This window comes from Camelus dromedarius, chromosome 6, assembly GCF_036321535.1.
Source record: "Camelus dromedarius isolate mCamDro1 chromosome 6, mCamDro1.pat, whole genome shotgun sequence".
Taxonomy (NCBI): Eukaryota; Metazoa; Chordata; class Mammalia; order Artiodactyla; family Camelidae; genus Camelus; species Camelus dromedarius.
Window position 1 is genome coordinate 66601701 of NC_087441.1, and position 19164 is coordinate 66620864.

At 35.5% G+C, this 19164-nt stretch overlaps 1 protein-coding gene across 2 annotated transcripts in view; it reads left to right on the top strand.

Annotated features, from left to right (window-relative positions):
• Positions 1-2424: 2424 nt before the first annotated feature.
• Positions 2425-19164, top strand: part of LCA5 (lebercilin LCA5) — a 42232-nt gene continuing 25492 nt past the window's right edge. Inside the window, exons 1-2 of one of the 2 annotated variants that reach the window (XM_010997853.3) lie at positions 2425-2660; positions 15202-15591. In XM_010997853.3, the coding sequence (XP_010996155.3) occupies positions 15393-15591 (199 nt within the window). In that variant the 5' untranslated portion in view covers positions 2425-2660; positions 15202-15392. Of the gene's footprint in view, positions 2661-15175; positions 15592-19164 lie in introns of those variants that run through there. The other variant, XM_064486927.1, reaches the window with a different exon arrangement.

The following is a 19164-nucleotide window of genomic DNA, read 5'->3' on the forward strand; positions in this document are numbered from 1 at the left end:
GCTTTCCAAGTTGTAATTATTTCTAGTATAGCCCTTTTAAATTATAGTTATTGTAATTTTTGGATTGTCTACAGTTGGAAATTCTGCTTATTATTCTGCCTGTTAAATTTATGAAACTTCTAACAAATTGTTCAAACTCTTTCACTTCCCTATATGGAAAATGGGAATAGTTCTATTGGTAAGCATTTCTAGGAAGATTTTAATTAATATCATCTGTATCATTGCCACAGCATTAAACAAGGAAAACTCCTGCAAAAAATTAACATTCCGTTAAATCTGGAGATATTGAAATATCAATATAAGTCCAAGAATATTAAAAATAAAAAACTCCAAAGTCCTTAATGATTATTAGCATAATTTTTTTCATAAATACAATCTTTAAAAACAATACGAAGCCTGGTTCCTGTTGACTATAATTTCAACTGGCAGAAATTTTAAAATGTAGTTTTGTTGGCTGTGTTCCCTTTTATTTCTGAAAAACAAAATTCTACATAGTATATAATGAAATGAAATGGCAAATGGTATAGACTTAGAAAATTCCAGTCCCATCAATATGATTATATCAAAACCATGTAAAATCACATTAAAACATTTGAAATTATCTCATTTGGGATAACATTTTAAAAAATTAGTTCAATAAACTGATTTTTTAACTTTCGTAGGTTTATAAATTCTTTCGGTCTTTTTTCAAGGTCAAATAAATTGATAATCACTGTTATTCTGAATATGATAGAGTGAATAAAACTGCACATTGTAAAGATTTTGAAAATGTGTTACACACAATAAGACAATTCTTTTTGAGACTCCTGAACTTTTAAATACATTCTTGCTTTCCAGCAGCGCTACTAACCTATAGATGAAACACATTAAAGGCATTAAATCTGAAACCTGGAATTTAGCCCACCTACCTTGAATCTTGGCCCTAACACTTACTACCTTAGTATCTAGTGGTATATCCTTTAACCTCTCAGAATCTGTTTCCTCAGGTAGAACGCTGAATAACAATACCTGTCTAGAATCTGAATGAAGATAGAATTATATTACACTGCCTCTCACACTGTGAGGGCTGAATAAATATTGTTTTATTCTCAGCTGTCCTTGAGTGCTAGCAAACCCCAGCTGACTCTTCGGGGAGAGACACCGGTTTTTTGTTTTGCTTTGTTTTCTTTAGCTAATTACAGCATATTTTTTGACTCCTTATAGCAGCTCTCCTCAAAAGTAATTCACCCATGCGTTTATTAATCTACTTAGTATTAATTTTAACGAAATAATAACCAGTGAGCTATTTTAACAAAGAGTATTAGCTGATTTAAACAAATTAAAGTTATTTCAGTGCAGTTTTTGGTATTACTCATCTTAATTTTTCACTAAGAGATGATTGCTATCTTCTACTGATTATAGCTCATGCAGAAAAATTACATTTAATTATGGTGTTGTTTAGGTGGGTTAATCTTTAGCTTGAAGTAAAATATATTGATAGGATAAAATGAAAGTTTTGAAACAGTGCAAAATTGAAAACAAGGTCAAGCAAGAAACGGAATTACCATAATTCATGGGCCGAAATTGATTAGAACGCCTTTGTTTCAAGAATTAGATTCTCTGCGGAATGAAGGTGCTAGAGAAACTAACAATGGCGACAATAGCGGAGTACGGTGTTAAACCATCTTGATAATCAGACGGCTCAGAAAGGCTTAAAAGAACCTTCATCGAAGAGAGGATTTTCTTTTTACCTTCCCTGTCTTTCATAATTAATGCCGTTTAATACACTGTCCATGTTTTTTACAGGGGGAAAATATGCCATACAGTAGCTCTCAATAGGTTACTGACATGCGCCACAGACGTTTCCTTTCCAAAAAAAAAAAAAAGTGCAAATGTTTCAAATGTCATTCCACCTCAAACCCGTTCCAAAACCTAACAATCAGTTTCAAGCCAAACTCAGGGCGCTTTCGGCATTCACGAAAGCCAGAACCTCAAGACAGGAGCATCCTGCCTAACTCCACATCTTCCTGAAAATCAGCAATTTCAGTGTTAAGACAAAGACGCGATTAGAGGATTCCAGACAGTTTTCAACGTTTTCATTTACGCAGTCTCTATTTCTACAATTCATGAACCCCCTTTCCCATCTGTCTGTGCCCGTCTCTTCCCATCATCCAGAGCCCTGGATGCTCTGCGGTCGCCCCTGGCTCCGCGGAGCCTGAAGGGCTGGGGGCTCTTCTCCGAGCTTCCGAGCTCTCGCTCGCAGCTACAGCCAGAGCGCTCAACCAATGGCCGCCTTCTCTCGTACTCATCGTTCCGCCTTCCAGTTCCACTGAAACCAATAGAAAGAGCCCTCTGGCGACAGAGGCCAATGGGAGGTCGGGCGGGCATATCATTGGCTGCGGGCGTTCCACAGTGCAGTCTGGGCCTCCGCCTCCGTTACCCTGGAGCCGAGGTCGCCGCGCCGCCGCCACCCAGGAGCTGTCGTCTCCGCCCCTATCCTAGCCGAGTATTCAAACTTCCCGCACCCCTGCCACCTCAGCGCCCGCCCCGCAGCCCCCGTAGCCCGCGCAGGAGTCAGGCACTCACTCTTAGGCGTCCGGACGCCGAGGCACCGCGGAGAGGAGGAAGGCAAGGAGGCGGGCGCCGCGTCGGCCCTGAGGAGGGGCCGGAGCGGGTTGGAGGTGGGCTTTGGGGTGGGCGTGGAGGCAGCGGGGAGTTAGGGGTGCGAGGTAGGACTGTGACTCGGGCGTGGGGGAGCTGGCGAGGTGGCGTTCGTGGACGGGGAGTAGCGAGTGGAGTTGTTAAAGGATTAGGGATGGTGGAGGATCTGGGGACGCGGGGAGAAGAAAGTCCTAGGAAAATAAGTCGAGAGAGGCCCCGCGAGGGAGGGGAGGTCTACCGAAAGGTAGGGGATTGGGAGGTTAGGCAGAGAAAGAGTTGGGGAAGGGCTGATTTTGGGGATCAGGAAGAGAAGGCAGGGAGCGCATTTCAGGAGGATCTAGAGAATGGGTTAGGAGTTAGAAAATCCTAGAGGCCTGTAGGCACTGAAGATGGGGAAGGAGGCCGTGAGGCTTTGGGTAGATCTGGGATTATAAATAATAGGAAATGAAGGCTGTGATTAGAGTGGAAAGGCGCATTGGTTGGTGCAGGCTATGAAATTTTTTACACATCCTTCAGAGATGGGATGAGAGGAAGAAAGAGTTGACAAAAAAAATGTGCCTTCTTGGCATAGATGGATTGGAGTGGCTGCTCAGATACTCGGTGTTTTACGTTGGCAGAACCAAGGGACAGCGTCTCAGTGGTGAAGAGCATGGGTCCAGCTCACCTGAGCTTAAACCCTTCTCATTCACTTTGTGGCCTTGGATAAATTACAGACATCAATTAGTAACAAATTACTGGCTAGGTACAAGCATCAACACCCACCCCCCGTCCATTTCGGAATGGAAATAGTAAATACTGTCCTGAGTATTAATTTTATTGAGATGTTTGCATCTATACTTACATAAATGAGGAAAAAAATGAATGGTTTTGTTAAAGTGAATTTGTTACTGGCATTTGGTTTGTGTGAGCAGTGGGCTGCATTGACTGGTGATTTTCTTAATCTTTCAGTCTTGGAGCCTTCTCTGAAAGTCTGAAGAAAGTTTTGGCTCCTCTCTCTCCCAACGCACACTTGGCACATCCTTGTGTATGACGTTCCTTTACCTTCAGATTGGGAACCTGGACTAGGTATCTCTTTGGGATCAAGACTCATCATTCAGATGATTTGTTGTTGTTGTTGTTGAGGGAGCTACATACATTTTGGAAAACAGTAAAACTGAAAAAAGGAGACAATTTTGGAAATTCTGTAACTTCTCTTTTCTTTCTCTCTGTCTTTAGCCTGGTTGTTACTTTAATCTGTTTTTTCCAGTTGTGTAGTTCTACATTTGAATTTTATACTACTATTCTAAATATTTCACTTTAGGATTTTGCTGCATGTTGAGTTGTACGTTTATCCAAAAACATAATAGGAAATTGTTTTGATTCTGTTAAGTTGACAGTGTCATGTCAGATATCAAAAAGTAATTGTGACTTTTTTGGAAAAGGGATTTTTCTTCTTTTGTTAGAGTCACATATCTTTTGTTAAACAGTTATGGAACCGTAATTCTGTAAGACACAGTAGAGGTCTGTTACAATAAAGATGCTAATCTCTCTCCTGGTTCTTCTCCTGCCTGTCGTTCTCCATCTCCTTAATGGAATTCTCCTCCTCTGTCCACCATTTAATTATTGTGTTTCCTCATAATTCAGTCTTCCGTCTTCTCTTCATTCTGTATTCTTTTCTTGGCTGAGTTCATCTTCAGGCTTTTGGTAGTCTTGGCTTCCACCATCTGTATTTTATTAATGTAGTCTCAATATTTTATCTCCATCCTGGAACTCTTGAGTTAGCTACAAATTTATATAGCTGATTTTTGGTATTTCTGCATAGATTTCACATACACATCCTATACTTAGTGTGTCTGATAGCAAATTCATCACATTTCCCCACCCAAACCTGTCCTGTTGAATGGTACCATATTCACCCAATTTTTCAAGCCCAAAACTTTGGAATTTATTTAGGTTCTTCTTTCATCTCATACTCTACATATCATCAGCCACCAAGTCCAGTTTATTTTCCTCGCTAAACATGTCTGAATCCATTCTACACTTTCTATGTCTAGTTTCCGAACCTTAATTCAAACTGCTGTCATTTGTCACCTGATTTCAAGACCAGGTGGTCTTCTTCCTTCAGCCTTATTGCTCTCCAATTCTTGGGTTAGAGATGGATTTTTGTAAATGTCACATCTGTTCATTTAAAATCTATCGAAGATGCTTTGTTTATTTTCAACCAACTTCTTAGTATGGCATAAAAATCCTTCCTGTAATGATCTCTTCCACTTAATCCTGCTTCACTTATTTTTACTTTATCACTGCCCCTAGCCAGTGCAGTCATTCTAAACCCGCATTGTCCAATAGAAATACAATGTGAACAAGGTAAATAATTTAACGTTTTTTTCAGGTGCCATGTATGAAAATACACACAGGTGAAATTAATTTTAGTAATATGTTTTATTTAACCCAATATATTCAAAATACTATTTCAACACATAATGAATATTAAAAAGATTATTAAAGAGATAATTTATGTTCTTCTTTATGTAGTAAGTTTTCAAAATCCCAGGTGTATTTTACACTTACAGTATATCTCAGTTCGGACTAACTACCTTTCAGTGCTCAGTTGTCACTATATTGGACGACACAATTGTAAACTATTTGCAGTGTATCTCATGCCTTTCACTTTTGCTCACATTGTTTCTTCTTACTGAAAAAGGATCTTCTCTCACCAGCTGCCTTCTTCCGTTAACCTTATCTGTCATCTCACCCCAGCAAAACAAGTGCACAACCCAAATCATGCTAACCTCCACTACTACCTAAAGACTCAATTTTAGGTATTCTCATCTCTGGAAACCTGCCCAAACTGCCTCTTGTCCTCTCATCTTAGTTTTCAGTTTACTCAGCCTCCTTTACTTCCCTTTATCATTAGTATTTAATACTCTTGCATTCTCTTTCCTTTCTAGGCTGGGAGTTTCTTAATGGTAGGACATAAGTTGTGTCTCATTTTTGTATCTCCAGCTCCATTCAAAGTTCAAAGCCTAACACTTAGTAGGTGTTCAGTAAATGCCTTATGAATGAATGAATAGATATTCTGTGATGTTTTAATCTGACTGAAGTTTGGGAATACATACTGTAGTTAAGATACCTTAATTTGACCCATTGTTTCAACATGTTATTTAAAAGGAGTTGATTATACCTTAAATTTTAAGTCTAGCGTTTACTGTGATCTGATCTAGAGTCTAGGAAACCATACTTAAAATCTAAACGAGCTTGATTTTTAAGCAAAAGGAGGTGTTGTGTAAATAAATGTAGGATAAGGAAACACTTAGAAATACCCTGGAACATAGAAGTAGAGGAGTGGAAACACTTAAATTAGTTTTATTTGTTTCTAATCACTTTTTCCCCCTCCTTTATAGGAGTCACAGTTTTAGTGCAGTAGTATTGTTTTTACCTTTACCTCATCTTCAGTTATTATTTGGGGAGGGGATAGAGGAGAGAGATCTTATTTATATCATTCTCTCTTAGTTTATTTTTATTTTACTCATCTAGTTGCCTGTTGTGTGAGCTCTTTTGCTGGCAGCAGAGGTAGCCAGGTAACAATGTTTTATACAGAGAAGCTGAACACAGGGAAATGACAAGAAATTAATGGTTCATTGAGTTTTACGGTTTTATACAGTTGTTCTTTTTTTTGTCTTAAAACTAAGAACTTTTCTTAAAGTCACATGAATCAGATGATGATTATGATATTCTATATACATGGAGTCTATAGCTTAGATTTACTTTCTGATTCATTTGAAACTAGATATAAAGGAGGCAGTTCTGGTACAGCAGGAGCTTATGGAACTTCTTTCTGGCATATTATGTGTGATGTGTACTACTTGAGACTTTTAAAATAAAAGTCGATTTTTGGGAAATGACAAGTACTGGTTTGATAGCTTTCTAGTATTGCCATAATAGAACTCTTGGCCATTTTTAGAAGATAAGCAATTCTTAGAAATTGAACTTGGACAAGACTGATAGGTTTTCTTTTTTGTTCTTATCTAGTTACTCCCGTACAAATAAGGGAAACAGATGAACAACTGTTAAGTGATTCATTCTCTGTCACAAAGAATTAAATTAGCTGGAGAACTATACATGGAATATAAATCTTCAGTGCTCTATCTGTTGATCTAGATAACTTTTTTCTTTTAAGAGAAAAAAATGATTTTATTCACATAATAATATTGTGACCAGTTTATGTTAGTCTAATAGAAATTATTGTTGTAACTGCAGGTAAAATTAATTTTGTCTGAAGCCCTATTAGGTCTTCTCTGTTATTTAAAATTAACCCAGTAAGAATATTCCTACTTTATGATGGTAATAGCTCTGAGCAAAACTTTGATTTGCTCATTTTTCTCCCTTCTTAGGTATTTTAGAGATTTAAGTAAGTTTTATGCAATTATTTGAAAGAGGAAAGATTTAATATTTCCTTTAAAACAGAAAGGCACATTTTATAGAAGGAAACTATTAATATTCTGTTTGGTATAGCATTGTAGAAAAATCATTCATTTCACAAAAAAATTAATGAATGGTGTTGTGGTTACTGTGGTGAGCTAGAGAGATACAATTTCTGTTCTCATGGGTCTTATGTTTAATAGGAGAGGAAGATAGTAAATGTAAGGTGATTCCCAATAGGAGCAAAGTCTATGAAGAAAATAAAACAGAGTAGTAAGATAGAGTGACTGGGCTCCCTTTAATAGAATTGCCACGGGAGCAGTCTATGAGATGGTGACATTTGTGGTGAGAACAGGATGAAGAGAAGGAGCCACCTTTGTAAGGTTCTAAGGGAAGGGCCTTCTCTAGGTACAGCAGGTACAAAGTCTGTGAGTTGGCAACAAGTTTGTCATGCAGGAGGCACAAAAGAAGGCCAGTGTGTCTGAAAAAGCAGGTGAAGGGAAGCATGGCATGACATGAGAATGGAGAGATAGGCAGAAGGGCTAGGAGTTTGCAGGTCTGGTTAAGGAATCTGATGACTAAGAAGCCATTGAAGGGTATTAAGCAGGAGAGTAATGCTGTCTGATCTCTGTGTCAAATAGCTCTTTCTAACTGGGGAAACAAGAATGAAAGGATATCACTTAGGCTATTGCAGAAGTTCTAGTGAGAAAAGATGGTGGCTTGGACCAGGGGACTAGCAGTGGGGATGGTAAGAAATCATCAAATTTGGAATGTATGTTGGAGATAAAACTACCTGGTTTTATAGATGGTTTGGATGTGGGATGTGAGGTTAAGAAGGGATCCTGGATAATCTGCATATTTGCAACGTGGATAATTTAGTAGATGGAAGTGCCATTTAAAAGATAAAAAAACAGGAAAGAGTGGGAGTAGAAAGGGGACAGATCATGATTTTGGTTTTGGACATGTAAGGTTGAAATGATTAAATTTAGATACCCAGGTGGAGTTGTCAAATAGGAAGGTGGATATATGAATCCGGAAGGCAGGGTAAATGAAGCCTGGATGAGATGCCTAAGGAGAGAGTGTAGATAAAGAAGAGAAGACCAAATATGTGGTGCCTTGTGTATTCCAAGATTAGAGCTCAGGAAGAGGAGGCAGATTCCACAGAGGAGATGGAGAAGAGACAGCCAGTAAGGCAGTGAGAAAATCAGGAAAGCAGATGGCTATGGAAGTTAAGTAAGAAAAGAAGGTGTTGTAGGAAGGAGGGAATGGTTAGTCTTGTCAGATGTTGCTGTGAGGTCAAGGATGAAATAGAGTGGAAAATTAGTTATTGGATTTTGCCAGGATGAATGTCATTGTCTATTTTGACAATTCTGTTTCAGGGCAGTGGTGGGGATGAAAACCTGACTAATGTGGACTGAGAAAAACATTGTTGGAAAGGAAGTAGAGATAATGTTCTAGATTATAGACTACTCTTCAAAAAGTGTATTGGAAAATTGGAGTGGAGGAGTTGGGTTGCAGATGCAATTGGACATGGAGTCAAGCAACAGCTTTATTAGAGCCTCTATGTTGATAGGAATGATCCTGTAGGGAGGGCACAGTCCTTGAGATGGAGAGAAGGTATGGGAAAGAAGACAGTGAAAGGCTTAGCTCTAAAGAGGAGCAGAGCTGCTTCTTCAGTTTTAGCAGAGTGAGCGCAGCAGTATGGGATAGTTGCAGAAGGAGGTGGCATTCAAGATGACGCAGTTCCCATCTGATTGTCGACACTGAAATATTGAATAGGTCCCTCAACTAAGTCAGAAAACTTGTCCATTTCAAGTTTTATTAACTTAGTCCTATGACCTTAGATAAATTGTGATCTTGGATAAGTCACTTTTGTTTTTCTGGGTCTTGATTTCTTTAAACTATGTGAAGAAAGGAGTGATTCACAAGGGTTTGTTTTTTTTTTCCAGTGCTAAGCTGTTACGTAATCTTATTAAGCTATAGTACTTCATTTGTTTTTGTTTGTAGTTTGTAAAAAAAAAAATTATTAGTTACTGTTCTAATAGTTGCCATACCTCATTTTTATTTCTTCCTCTCATCTTTTGGTCTGATATTTTGTGTGTTTTCTTTTTTTCTTTAACTTGTTAACTTTGGTTTTCCTGTTTGCCTGGCAGCACTGTCAGCCAGGCAACGGTGTTTCTACAAGGACTAAGGGCTAATTTTATAAAAGAAAACTTTCCCAAGTGTCTACATTTCCATTCTCTAGGAAAGCTCAGATCTTTGGGTTGCTACATTTTCTAAGGAAGGCTTGTTTGTTGTCATGAAGAATCGTAACACAATATGGAATATGTAGGTTAGGAATACCCATCTTACTTCAGAATAGATCCTAAATAGTCAGAAGTCTGGCAAAGGTAAGAAAATGTTCTCTAGTGTTACTGAGGCCATTCTTGAATTTGTTATCACTCTTAAAGTGTTCTTATGTAATTAGCATGTTATATTTTTAGGGAATATATAAAGGATGCATACATAATTTATTTTGACTGTTTTCCTTAATCATCTTGCTTTGATGGAAGAGCCAGACTGTGCCCTAAAAGAACTCATAGTGTATTCGTGCTCATCTTGGTTTCCTCATTGTCTAAAATGGCATCTGTGTCATCAGTAATATTTGATGACTGAATAGGTGTATGAATTGTAGTTTCATGAATTTGGGAAAAGTGATTCCTTATATCAAATTGGCTTAAAATGTTGGGGATAATTTTCAGAAATAATTGGCTTAAAAATGACCTGTATTTGCTGTCAGAGTTGTAGATTTGACCATACGTATTGTCTCCTCTCCCTTTGGAGACAACATTAAAATCATATTAAAGAAAGAAAGGGAATAAACCTATAACCCTGAAGGGATGATAGAGTACTGTCCGTAGGTGAGAGATTACAACACATTTCTGAAGTAGGAAAGAGAAATGGTGGATGAAACAGATTAAAACAGAGAGAACTATGTCCGGAGATATTCAAGAGGGAACTGCAGTAAAGAAACGTTCTCAGGTATGCAACAGAGTTTCAGAGAATCTTGGGATTTAAAAAAGAGAGAAAGGAAAATTGAAAATGGGAAGGAAGAATAATTGAAAAATTATATACGAAATAGTTGTGCCTCCTTTCCAACCCAAGTTCATGCGCAGTGACAGCCAGTGTAGTATTCCCTGCCTTTCCCATCAAAAACTACAAAGGTAACTTCTTCTGGAAATAAAAACAAAGATAACACTGAAGGAGAAGTAGAGTTGCCATGGTGGACATTTGTGTTTGGAGATAATCCCTCCTCATCGCTAGCTTTCAGGGAGGTCCACGCATAATGGCCGAGTCTCTGCTGTTCATCCTAAAGCGAAATGTGCCTGTTAGTAAGCCTTGCTCACGTGTACATCATTTCCATTCATTCTTCTTCTTCTTTCTTAAATATCAATAGATGACTAACAATTATCTTCAAAGAAATAAAACCATCAGTGTATAAATAAAAATCCCAACATAAACAGAAAAACTATAACTGAAGCAGAGATTCTGGATCAGCAGAGACCTTAAAACAAATAAAATGTCTATTTAGTGTTCTTGGAGAAAAGAATATGTATTGCTTCATTATTTAAGAACAGAAGAATTATTTTTTAAAAATAAGAACAAGGGGAGGGTAGTAGCTCAGTGGTAGAATGTGTGCCTAGCATGCACAGGGTCCTGGGTTCAATCCCCAGTGCCTCCATTTAAATAAATAGATAAAAACCTAATTACCTCCTGCACTAAAAATAAGAACAAGGAAGAGTTCTTGGAAATTAAGTTGTTTGCACAAATTCAAAAAAAAACCTTAATGGTTTGGAAGATAAATTAAGTAAATGTCTTTGGAAATTAGAACAAAAAGACAAAGAGAATTGGTCTATTATTTAACCAATAGAAGTTTCAAAAAGAGCAAAAGGAGAGTCAATTATCAAAAAAGTAGTCCAAGAACATTTCTAGAACTAAAAGATAGGAGTGTCCAGATTAAAACGATGTGGGGGAGAAAAGGGCAACACAATAAAAAAGAACCACACCTATGTACATCATTGTGACATTTCAGTATAACAAGAGGGAAAATCCTAAAAGCTCCTAGGGAGTTTAAAAAAAAGATTACCTATAAAGGAATGAGAATCAGAGGAACATAACTAGTGTAAACTCCATAAGACAAGGATTTTTTTGTTCTTTTTTTCATTACTGTTACATAGTGAGAACTTAAAAAATATATGTTGAATAAAAGATTAAGTATAACATCTCATAAGCAGCTCTGAGCATTTAAGCAGTGTCTCCAAAGTTCTGGGAGAGAGAATGACTTCAAATTTGAAAACTATGAAAATGATCCAGTATAAAGCAAATACGGACATTCTCAGTCATATAAAAACTCAGAACTTTTACCTCAGATAACCCTTTCTGAAGAAGTTACTTGAGGATAGAGAACAGTAAAATGACAATGAAAACCAATAAAGACACTGACACGGGCTACTCAGTGGTGGATTAACTCAAAAGTACAATAAAAGTAATTCCAGAATGTCGCTGGTGTAGCAGGTAGAAAGTAATTGGTTTAATTTAGAATAGGAACTCACTGATCTCCAAGAAAAATGTCTTTAAGAGGAAGAATAATGGATGTCAGACTATAAATAGAATGACCAAGAAGCTGGTAGTTATCAGTGATATGATGAGAGGAATGTTTTTTCCACCCAATAAGAAAAAAGGACAATTAGGAATTCTAAGGAAAAAATTGCATAACTAACATGTAGTTGTATGTTGCAACCATTTAAGATGAGGTATGGGGTGGGAAGGGATAGACTAGGATTTCAAAATGTAGAATAGATAGACAAGATTATACTGTATAGCACAGGGAAATATATACAAGATCTTATGGTAGCTCACAGAGAAAAAAAGTGACAGTGAATATATATATGTTCATGTATAATTGAAAAATTGGGCTCTACAGTGGAATTTGACACAACATTGTAGAATTATTATAAATCAATAAACAATGTTAAAAAAACAAAAAATAAATAAAATGAAGTATGAGTTAAATCCTCATCTTTCATCATCTGAAATTGCTAAATCAAGAAATAGTACAAGCATAAAAGTATAAGCCACTAAAATTGTTCCAGGGAACAGAGCTCAGATAATGGGGCAGTGGACATTTTCTTTAAAAAAGAAAAAAACCATGCATGTATTTGGGGCAGAGGGTAGCGAGAGATCTGGTGTGTTGGTGCATAGGAGATGACTGGCTGGTAATGTTTTGTGAACTCTTACTCTTTGCAAGAAAAAGTTAGGTGGCATCCCTGACTTAGGATAGGTCACAGGGAGCTACTTCTGCTACATGTATATAAACAAATTATTCTTACTTAATGCCATATAATCAACTTAGTGTCTGAGAGCTTTCTTGCTTTCTAGAATGACCAAATTTCTAGAGACTTAGGTTCATCTTGTATGTTTCCTCCCTTAGGTGTGAAATAAGACATTTTGAGGAGCTCTAGTTACTTTTAAAGGGAAATGATACCACATCTGGGGTGCTAGGAATGTTTGTTGCTACCTTGTTTCTAGGATTTCTCAATGGACAGAGCTAGGAAGTAGGTTTGTTTGTTTTTTTTTTTTTTTTAATGTAAAACTCTTCATAAATTCATACTGATACTCCAGATTCACATTTTGGACTCCAGAATTTTGCAACTCATATTGGCTTACATTTGTTTCTTCCTATGTTGAAAATTCTAATGCCTAACTGCACCAACACAATTATTCATTTGCTTTATCTTACAGTACACATGTAGCAGTGTGAGAATAACAGTGCCAACAATGTGATTATTGAAAATAGTTTTTAGAAAAAATTTGTACGTTTTTTGTCAGTAGGATATATCTCACTAGGGATTGTGTTTCAAAGTCATTTGAACTGGTTAATCTGTGTGATGTTGTCACCAACTGTGTATATAGTTAGAATGATTTGTTTCATTTTCTTTTGCTTTGTAAGATGCTTTTTAAAAATTTAATTTCTAAAAATTATGATTTCTAAAGTTGCGTTTATTATAGATGAAGAAGTTTACCTCCTACCCCTGTCCTTGAACTCCGCTTCCTCCCTTCCTTGACAGCAGTCTTGTCCAGCCAGCTAGCCACAGTACACATGGCTTTTAAAACTTAATTAAAGTTCAACAAACGTAAAAATTAGTTCCTCATTTACACTTGCCACATTTCAGGAGCCCATAACTGCATGTGGCTGGCTATCATAGTGAACAGATTTTAGAACATTTCCCTCTTGCTCAAACTTACTGGACAGCCCTGCCCTAGAGAACCCTTTTTTTTTTTCATTAAGTGTTTAGTTTTTTCTTCTATTTTTTTTAAATATTAAAAGTTATGTATGTACCTTTATAACTCTCCTTCTTTGAATAATGGTAGCATAGTCTACGTGCTTTTCCCCCCCTTCCTTTTCTTAATATATGCTGGAGATCTCTCCAGACTGCAGAGACGATATACAGAGACAGTCCTCATTCCTTTGATGGTTTCATAGTACTGTGCTTCATTGTGGGTGTTTACAGTGTATGTAGCCAGTTCCCGATCAATGGTCATTGTGATGATTTTAGTCGTTTACCACTACAATAGTGCTGCAGTGAATAGTAGCAGTGTTGCCTTCCTCATGTCTTTTTCCATTTATTACTAGAACCAATATGTTTTGAACACGAATTTCATCAGTGGGCTTTTTGTTTCTTCTAAATATTAAAAAACAATTATTCTGATTATAAAGTTAATCCAAGTTCATTTTATTAGAAAATAAAAATATATTAAGAGACAGATAAAATTGTCTAAAATTCATGTTGCCCAGCAGACGCTATTTTGGTGCATATGTATACCTTGCTTTACAGTTTTTATCAGTTCCTGAGTTCAGTTAAAAATCGTACTCAGTACTTTCAGTATTTTTTCAATGACTATGTGTAGTTGAGATCACATTGTATATACCAGTTTGAATTTTTTCCTTACCATAATAGTATGAACATTTTCCTTGATAACACAAACTTTCTGTAAACATTTCTAACAGCTGCATGATATTATGCTGCATTGATTTTTATAATACTTTTCTTAATTTCTTAATTATTTTACAGTGGCTAGACATTTAGATTGCTTCCTTTAAAAAAAAAAAAAAAAGGTGTACTGCATTAAACATTTGTAGGGTGGAGGGTATAGCTCAGTAGTTGAGTGCAGGCCCAGCATGCGCGAGGTCCCGGGTTCAGACCCCAGTACCTCCATCTAAATGAATGAATGAATAAATAAATAAACCTAATTACCTCCCTCCTTCAATAAGTAAATAAATAATTTAAAAAAATTAACACTTGTGCATAACTTTTCCCCTGTTTTTAGGGTTATTTTCTTGGTATTCAAGAAAGGAATTATTGGATCATAGGTTAAAAACATAATTAAAGTTTTAATATATTTTGCTGACTTTTTTCCCAATCTTTTCTTGATAGCAATGCTGGAAGTATTGTTATTTTGATAAATTTTTGATAATTTGTTAGGTTGAAAAATGGTATCTGAGGCTGAAGATTTTTATGTGCTGTTGTTTGTATTGCCTGCTATGGGTCTTAACATGTATTTGCCCACTTAACTTTCACCTTGTATTTTTCTTATGGGGTGGTATGAGGTATTTGTTTATTGTAAAGGATGGTAACTATTGTTCTGTCCTGTTGGAGATATTTTTCATCAAGTGCTTTAATTTGATTAATTTTTTTACATCCTTTAGCTTTACATTTTTATGTAGTCAGTCTTAGATATTTTCCTTTGTTCTTGCGAGCAGGCTTGTCCTTTACTACCACCTTACCCCCTCAAAGAAAAAGCACCTGGTAATTTGATCACTATTCACTTGTTAAAAATCAGCATTTGTGTTTATTACAAATCTTAAGATTCAAGGGAGTCAAATTCAGTTAACATTTATTCAGGTACTTTATATGTTCTCTGTCTAGACTATGACAGTCTGTCATTTCTCCAAATACTGTAGATCACTGTGTGAAAATACAAATGAAATTATAGAACTTATAGCCTCTTTTTCACTTGTAAGCAGTATATTATTTTGCTGTTAGTGTTTTCATTGTAACTAACTGTAGAAATCTATTTCATGAAATATGATGAGTTTCACTCCCTTTTCCCTAATTGTAGGGGAAAAAGTGTATCTTCTGGTCACCAATGTGAATTGTGGACTGCAGATATATAGAGAAAGCAGATTGCACAGATATGAATATTATCACGAGGATCTGAAGATTCTACAAAGTGCTCTTCAGGCTTGTCATGGATTTTTCTGAAGAAAAGAATCTGTAAAATTATGTGAATAGAGATTGTTTTTCAAAGCCATGGGGGAAAGAGAAAGAAGTCCAGATACTGATCAAGAAAGTAAGGCAGGCAAGTACTATTACTCTTATTGTTCATCTGACTTTGGAACTACACCACAGTCTTCTGGCCGATCATCTCTGGTCCATCCCTCCTCACCAAGGAGTATTAATGAAAAAAGTGCTGAAAAACAAATTTCAGACAACCAAGGGCATCATCAAGGTAAGCATTTTTTAAGAGTCTAGTAGGCCTGGAATATTCACTTTGAGTGCTTAAGGAAAACTTGTATGAATGAAACTCTTCTATTAATATATATAGATATGTGCATGGAAATGGGCTGATTTACATTTTAAATGGGATATATTTCTATAAATGTATATAAATGATGCTTATGGTACTGTGCGTTATCCTTTGTGACATTCAGAGTCATACTATATACAGAAGAAAGAACCATAATCAAGGCTTCTCATTTTGTCTTCTGTTGTTTCTAAGTAAATGACTGTCTTGAGATTTCTGAGGTACTGTAAAGGCAAAAAAAAAAATCATGAAACATCTATATCTTTCTTTGTCTTCATTTTCAAAAATGAAAGGCATTCATATAAAGTGGTTAAGGGGAATTTTTATAGATTGAGTAAAATTGCTTCCCCTAGGTAATGCAATGCTTACTACAAACATTCAAATTAAACCTAGAAATGGAATTGGGGACTTGGGACCACCTATCTGTTTTCTATTAAAACTCTGTTATAATGGAAACAAAATAACTTTTTCTTATTAAGATGTTACTAATCTGGAACTAGGTATTAATATGTATTTGACTAGGTAATGTTTTAGAAATCTCTTCTTCATCTTAATAAATCCCTGGTCATGAAAGCCCTGATGTACTGAGTAACAAAATTTGTAAGGACTGCAAGTCCATCATAGAAAAGTAAGCTAAGGTAAGTGAGGTGTTTTTTTTTTTTTCCTTTTTCAGTTTTATTAGGTAGAATTATTATTACAGTTTGACTGTGCATACACATTATATTGCATGTAAATACATATATACAGTATGCTGCACTTTTTTTTAAGTTTACATGTATGTACTAATTATGCAGCACAGCTGTAACAGCAGTAGCTTAGAATGATTAGAGTTTAGATTGCAAGGCAGGGAGTGGTAAAACTGGGAGCTGAAAAGGTCATGAAACACCTGGAATCCCATGTTAATATATTGGCTGTTTCTGTGGGGGAATCATTAGCTATTGAAAAGATTTAAGCAGAGGTATAATTAAATTTGCTTTTATGATTTTTTTAACTCTGAAAAGCAAAATATTTGCTTTTTTAAAAAATCCGCAAAGAAGGTATATTCTTTTGAAAGCAGCCCTTTCATGGACCCCTGATCTAGCTTCCCAGGGATGTTGATACTTTTAACAATTTGGTGCTTTTTCTTTTTCCTTCTTTTTTTGCAAGTATGATGATGCAGATTTCTTCATCTCTTCCTCTAAATCTGTTTCGGTGCAGTCTTCTTGTTTTGATTTTGTGTTTGAGCACATGATCTGATATTAAACTTTTGCTGTATAATTAAGAATAAATGGACCTTAGGGTTGAACCTTAGAAAATGACTGTTTATTCCCAATAAATCATTTACATACCTAGGGAATTATTGGTAGGAATACTTTAATTTTTCATTCCTTACCCAGAAACAGTTTAGGAGGCTACCTAATTAAGTAGTCAGAACTTCTTAACGTCTTATCTTATTTAAGAAGATAATTGAGAAAAGGATGAGAAATAGTTCTAGCATCACCCAGGAAAATTTCATTTCCTGTCTGCAACCTCACTTGTACTGTTTTCTGCTTTGTATTGTCTTTTTCATTGAAATTTGTGGTAATTTGTCCATCTTAGATCAAGCAACAGGACCAAATCGATAACTTTCCTTAAACACTAAGTTAATTTCCTTTGGCTTAAGTTGTGATCATTAGCGTAGACTAAACTAAGTAAAGAACACATGTGATTTTAAAAACATTTTGAGCACTTCAATTTGTGGAATTTCATGTTTGATAACAGATTCTGCCTTCTTTTAAATTTTCAGCATATTTTATTATTTTAAAAATAAAATTAGTGCTCTATTAGAAGTTATATGTGTAATAAAATTTAATAATTTAGGTTATGCAAGTTTGTATGTTACAGGTTACATACTTACTCTATTTTTTGTTTTACCAGTAATATAAACATACTGAGTTTTCAGTAGATGCATAGTTTATCTTTGCTACATGTTTTTTTAAACGAGTCATACTGTAATTTTAACACCTGAAGGAAGAAAAAAGGCAGTATTTGGCCACGCTCTTTTTGGTGGTGACTTAAGAGGGAGATGAAGAATGATACACACAACAGTCAGTCATCTTCTCACTCCTGCTGGGCCTATAGTTCATTTTGATAGTTTTGAAAATGAAAATGAAAAAGGTAGACGAAAGCTGAGAAATATGTTTGAGTTCTGGTTAGGTGTACTTTGTAGACATACTAATAGAATATACTAAAAATAAATGTTGAGATTTTTAGGATATCAGAAGTTAGTTGTGGAAGCCTGTTCTGTCTGGCTAAATAGTTGAAATAAAATATTAGTGGAAAGCTGAAGTTGAAAATATTAGTGAAAAGTTTTTATCCTGATCCATATACTATCTAGGCTTTAATTTTTTTTAATGCTTACTTTATTTATTTATTATTATTATTATTATTTTTAACATTTTTTATTGAGTTATAGTTATCTTACAATGTTGTGTCATAGGCTTTAACTTTTTAAATTAAGTTTCTATTAATATGAAATTTTGTTTGCTGAGCAATTTTATGCATAAAAAGCCAAGATTTGGAATGATTAACATTCATCTTTATATACAGTCATTTTTATATAAAGTTTCTGTCACTCTAAGAGCTGAGTACATATTCTATAATTGCAAATAGATACCAAAACTCTGTTAACTCAGTATGTTGGGAAAGAAAGAATGTTGAAATGATGGATGCTTTAGTTTAAAATTGGAGCAGTGCTCTCTAATGGAAATAAAATGCAAGTCACAAATGCAAGCCACACATATAATTTTATATTGCCACATTTAAAAAGAAACAGGTGAATTAATTTTAATAATATGTTTTATTTAACCCAACATATTCAAAGCATTATAATTTCCAAATAAAGTTAATATAAAACATAGTGTATGGCATATTCTGCATTTTTTTTGAAGTAAGTGTTTGAAATCCAGTATGTATTTCATAGTTATAGCATATCTCAGTTTGGACTACCCATGTTTCAAATTTATCAGTAGCTACATGTGGCTAGTGACTACTATATTAGATAGTGTAATTTCAAAGTTGCAAGTAGGCTTTCCCTCATGTCTTTCTATTACCACTTCCTTTCATGTATTCAAGCATTATAGAGCTGGAATCCCAAATCAGTACACATTCAAAATAACTTCTATAAAATTTTCATCTCTTTAATGAAACTTTATAATGTTAAATTGATATTTCTGGTTATCCTTCACTTGTTTACATAATGAAATCAGGGTATCCATGGCTGCTGATGAGATGGGTAGGGAAAGGTTGGATTTTCTAGTTTTTCTTTGTTTTTTTTTTTTTCCCCTATGGAATGTATTTCCTTCTTGAAAAAATGCAGTCACCTTGGAGATTAGAATTGGTTATTCTCAATAGAGTCTGTGGCAGACTTCCAGATGCCTCTTTTAAAGGGCAGGTGCTCGTATATATGAGGCCTAAGTGTAATGAACTTTCAGTAAAAAATAATAACATTCCAAATTTTTATGAAATGTTGTGATTTAA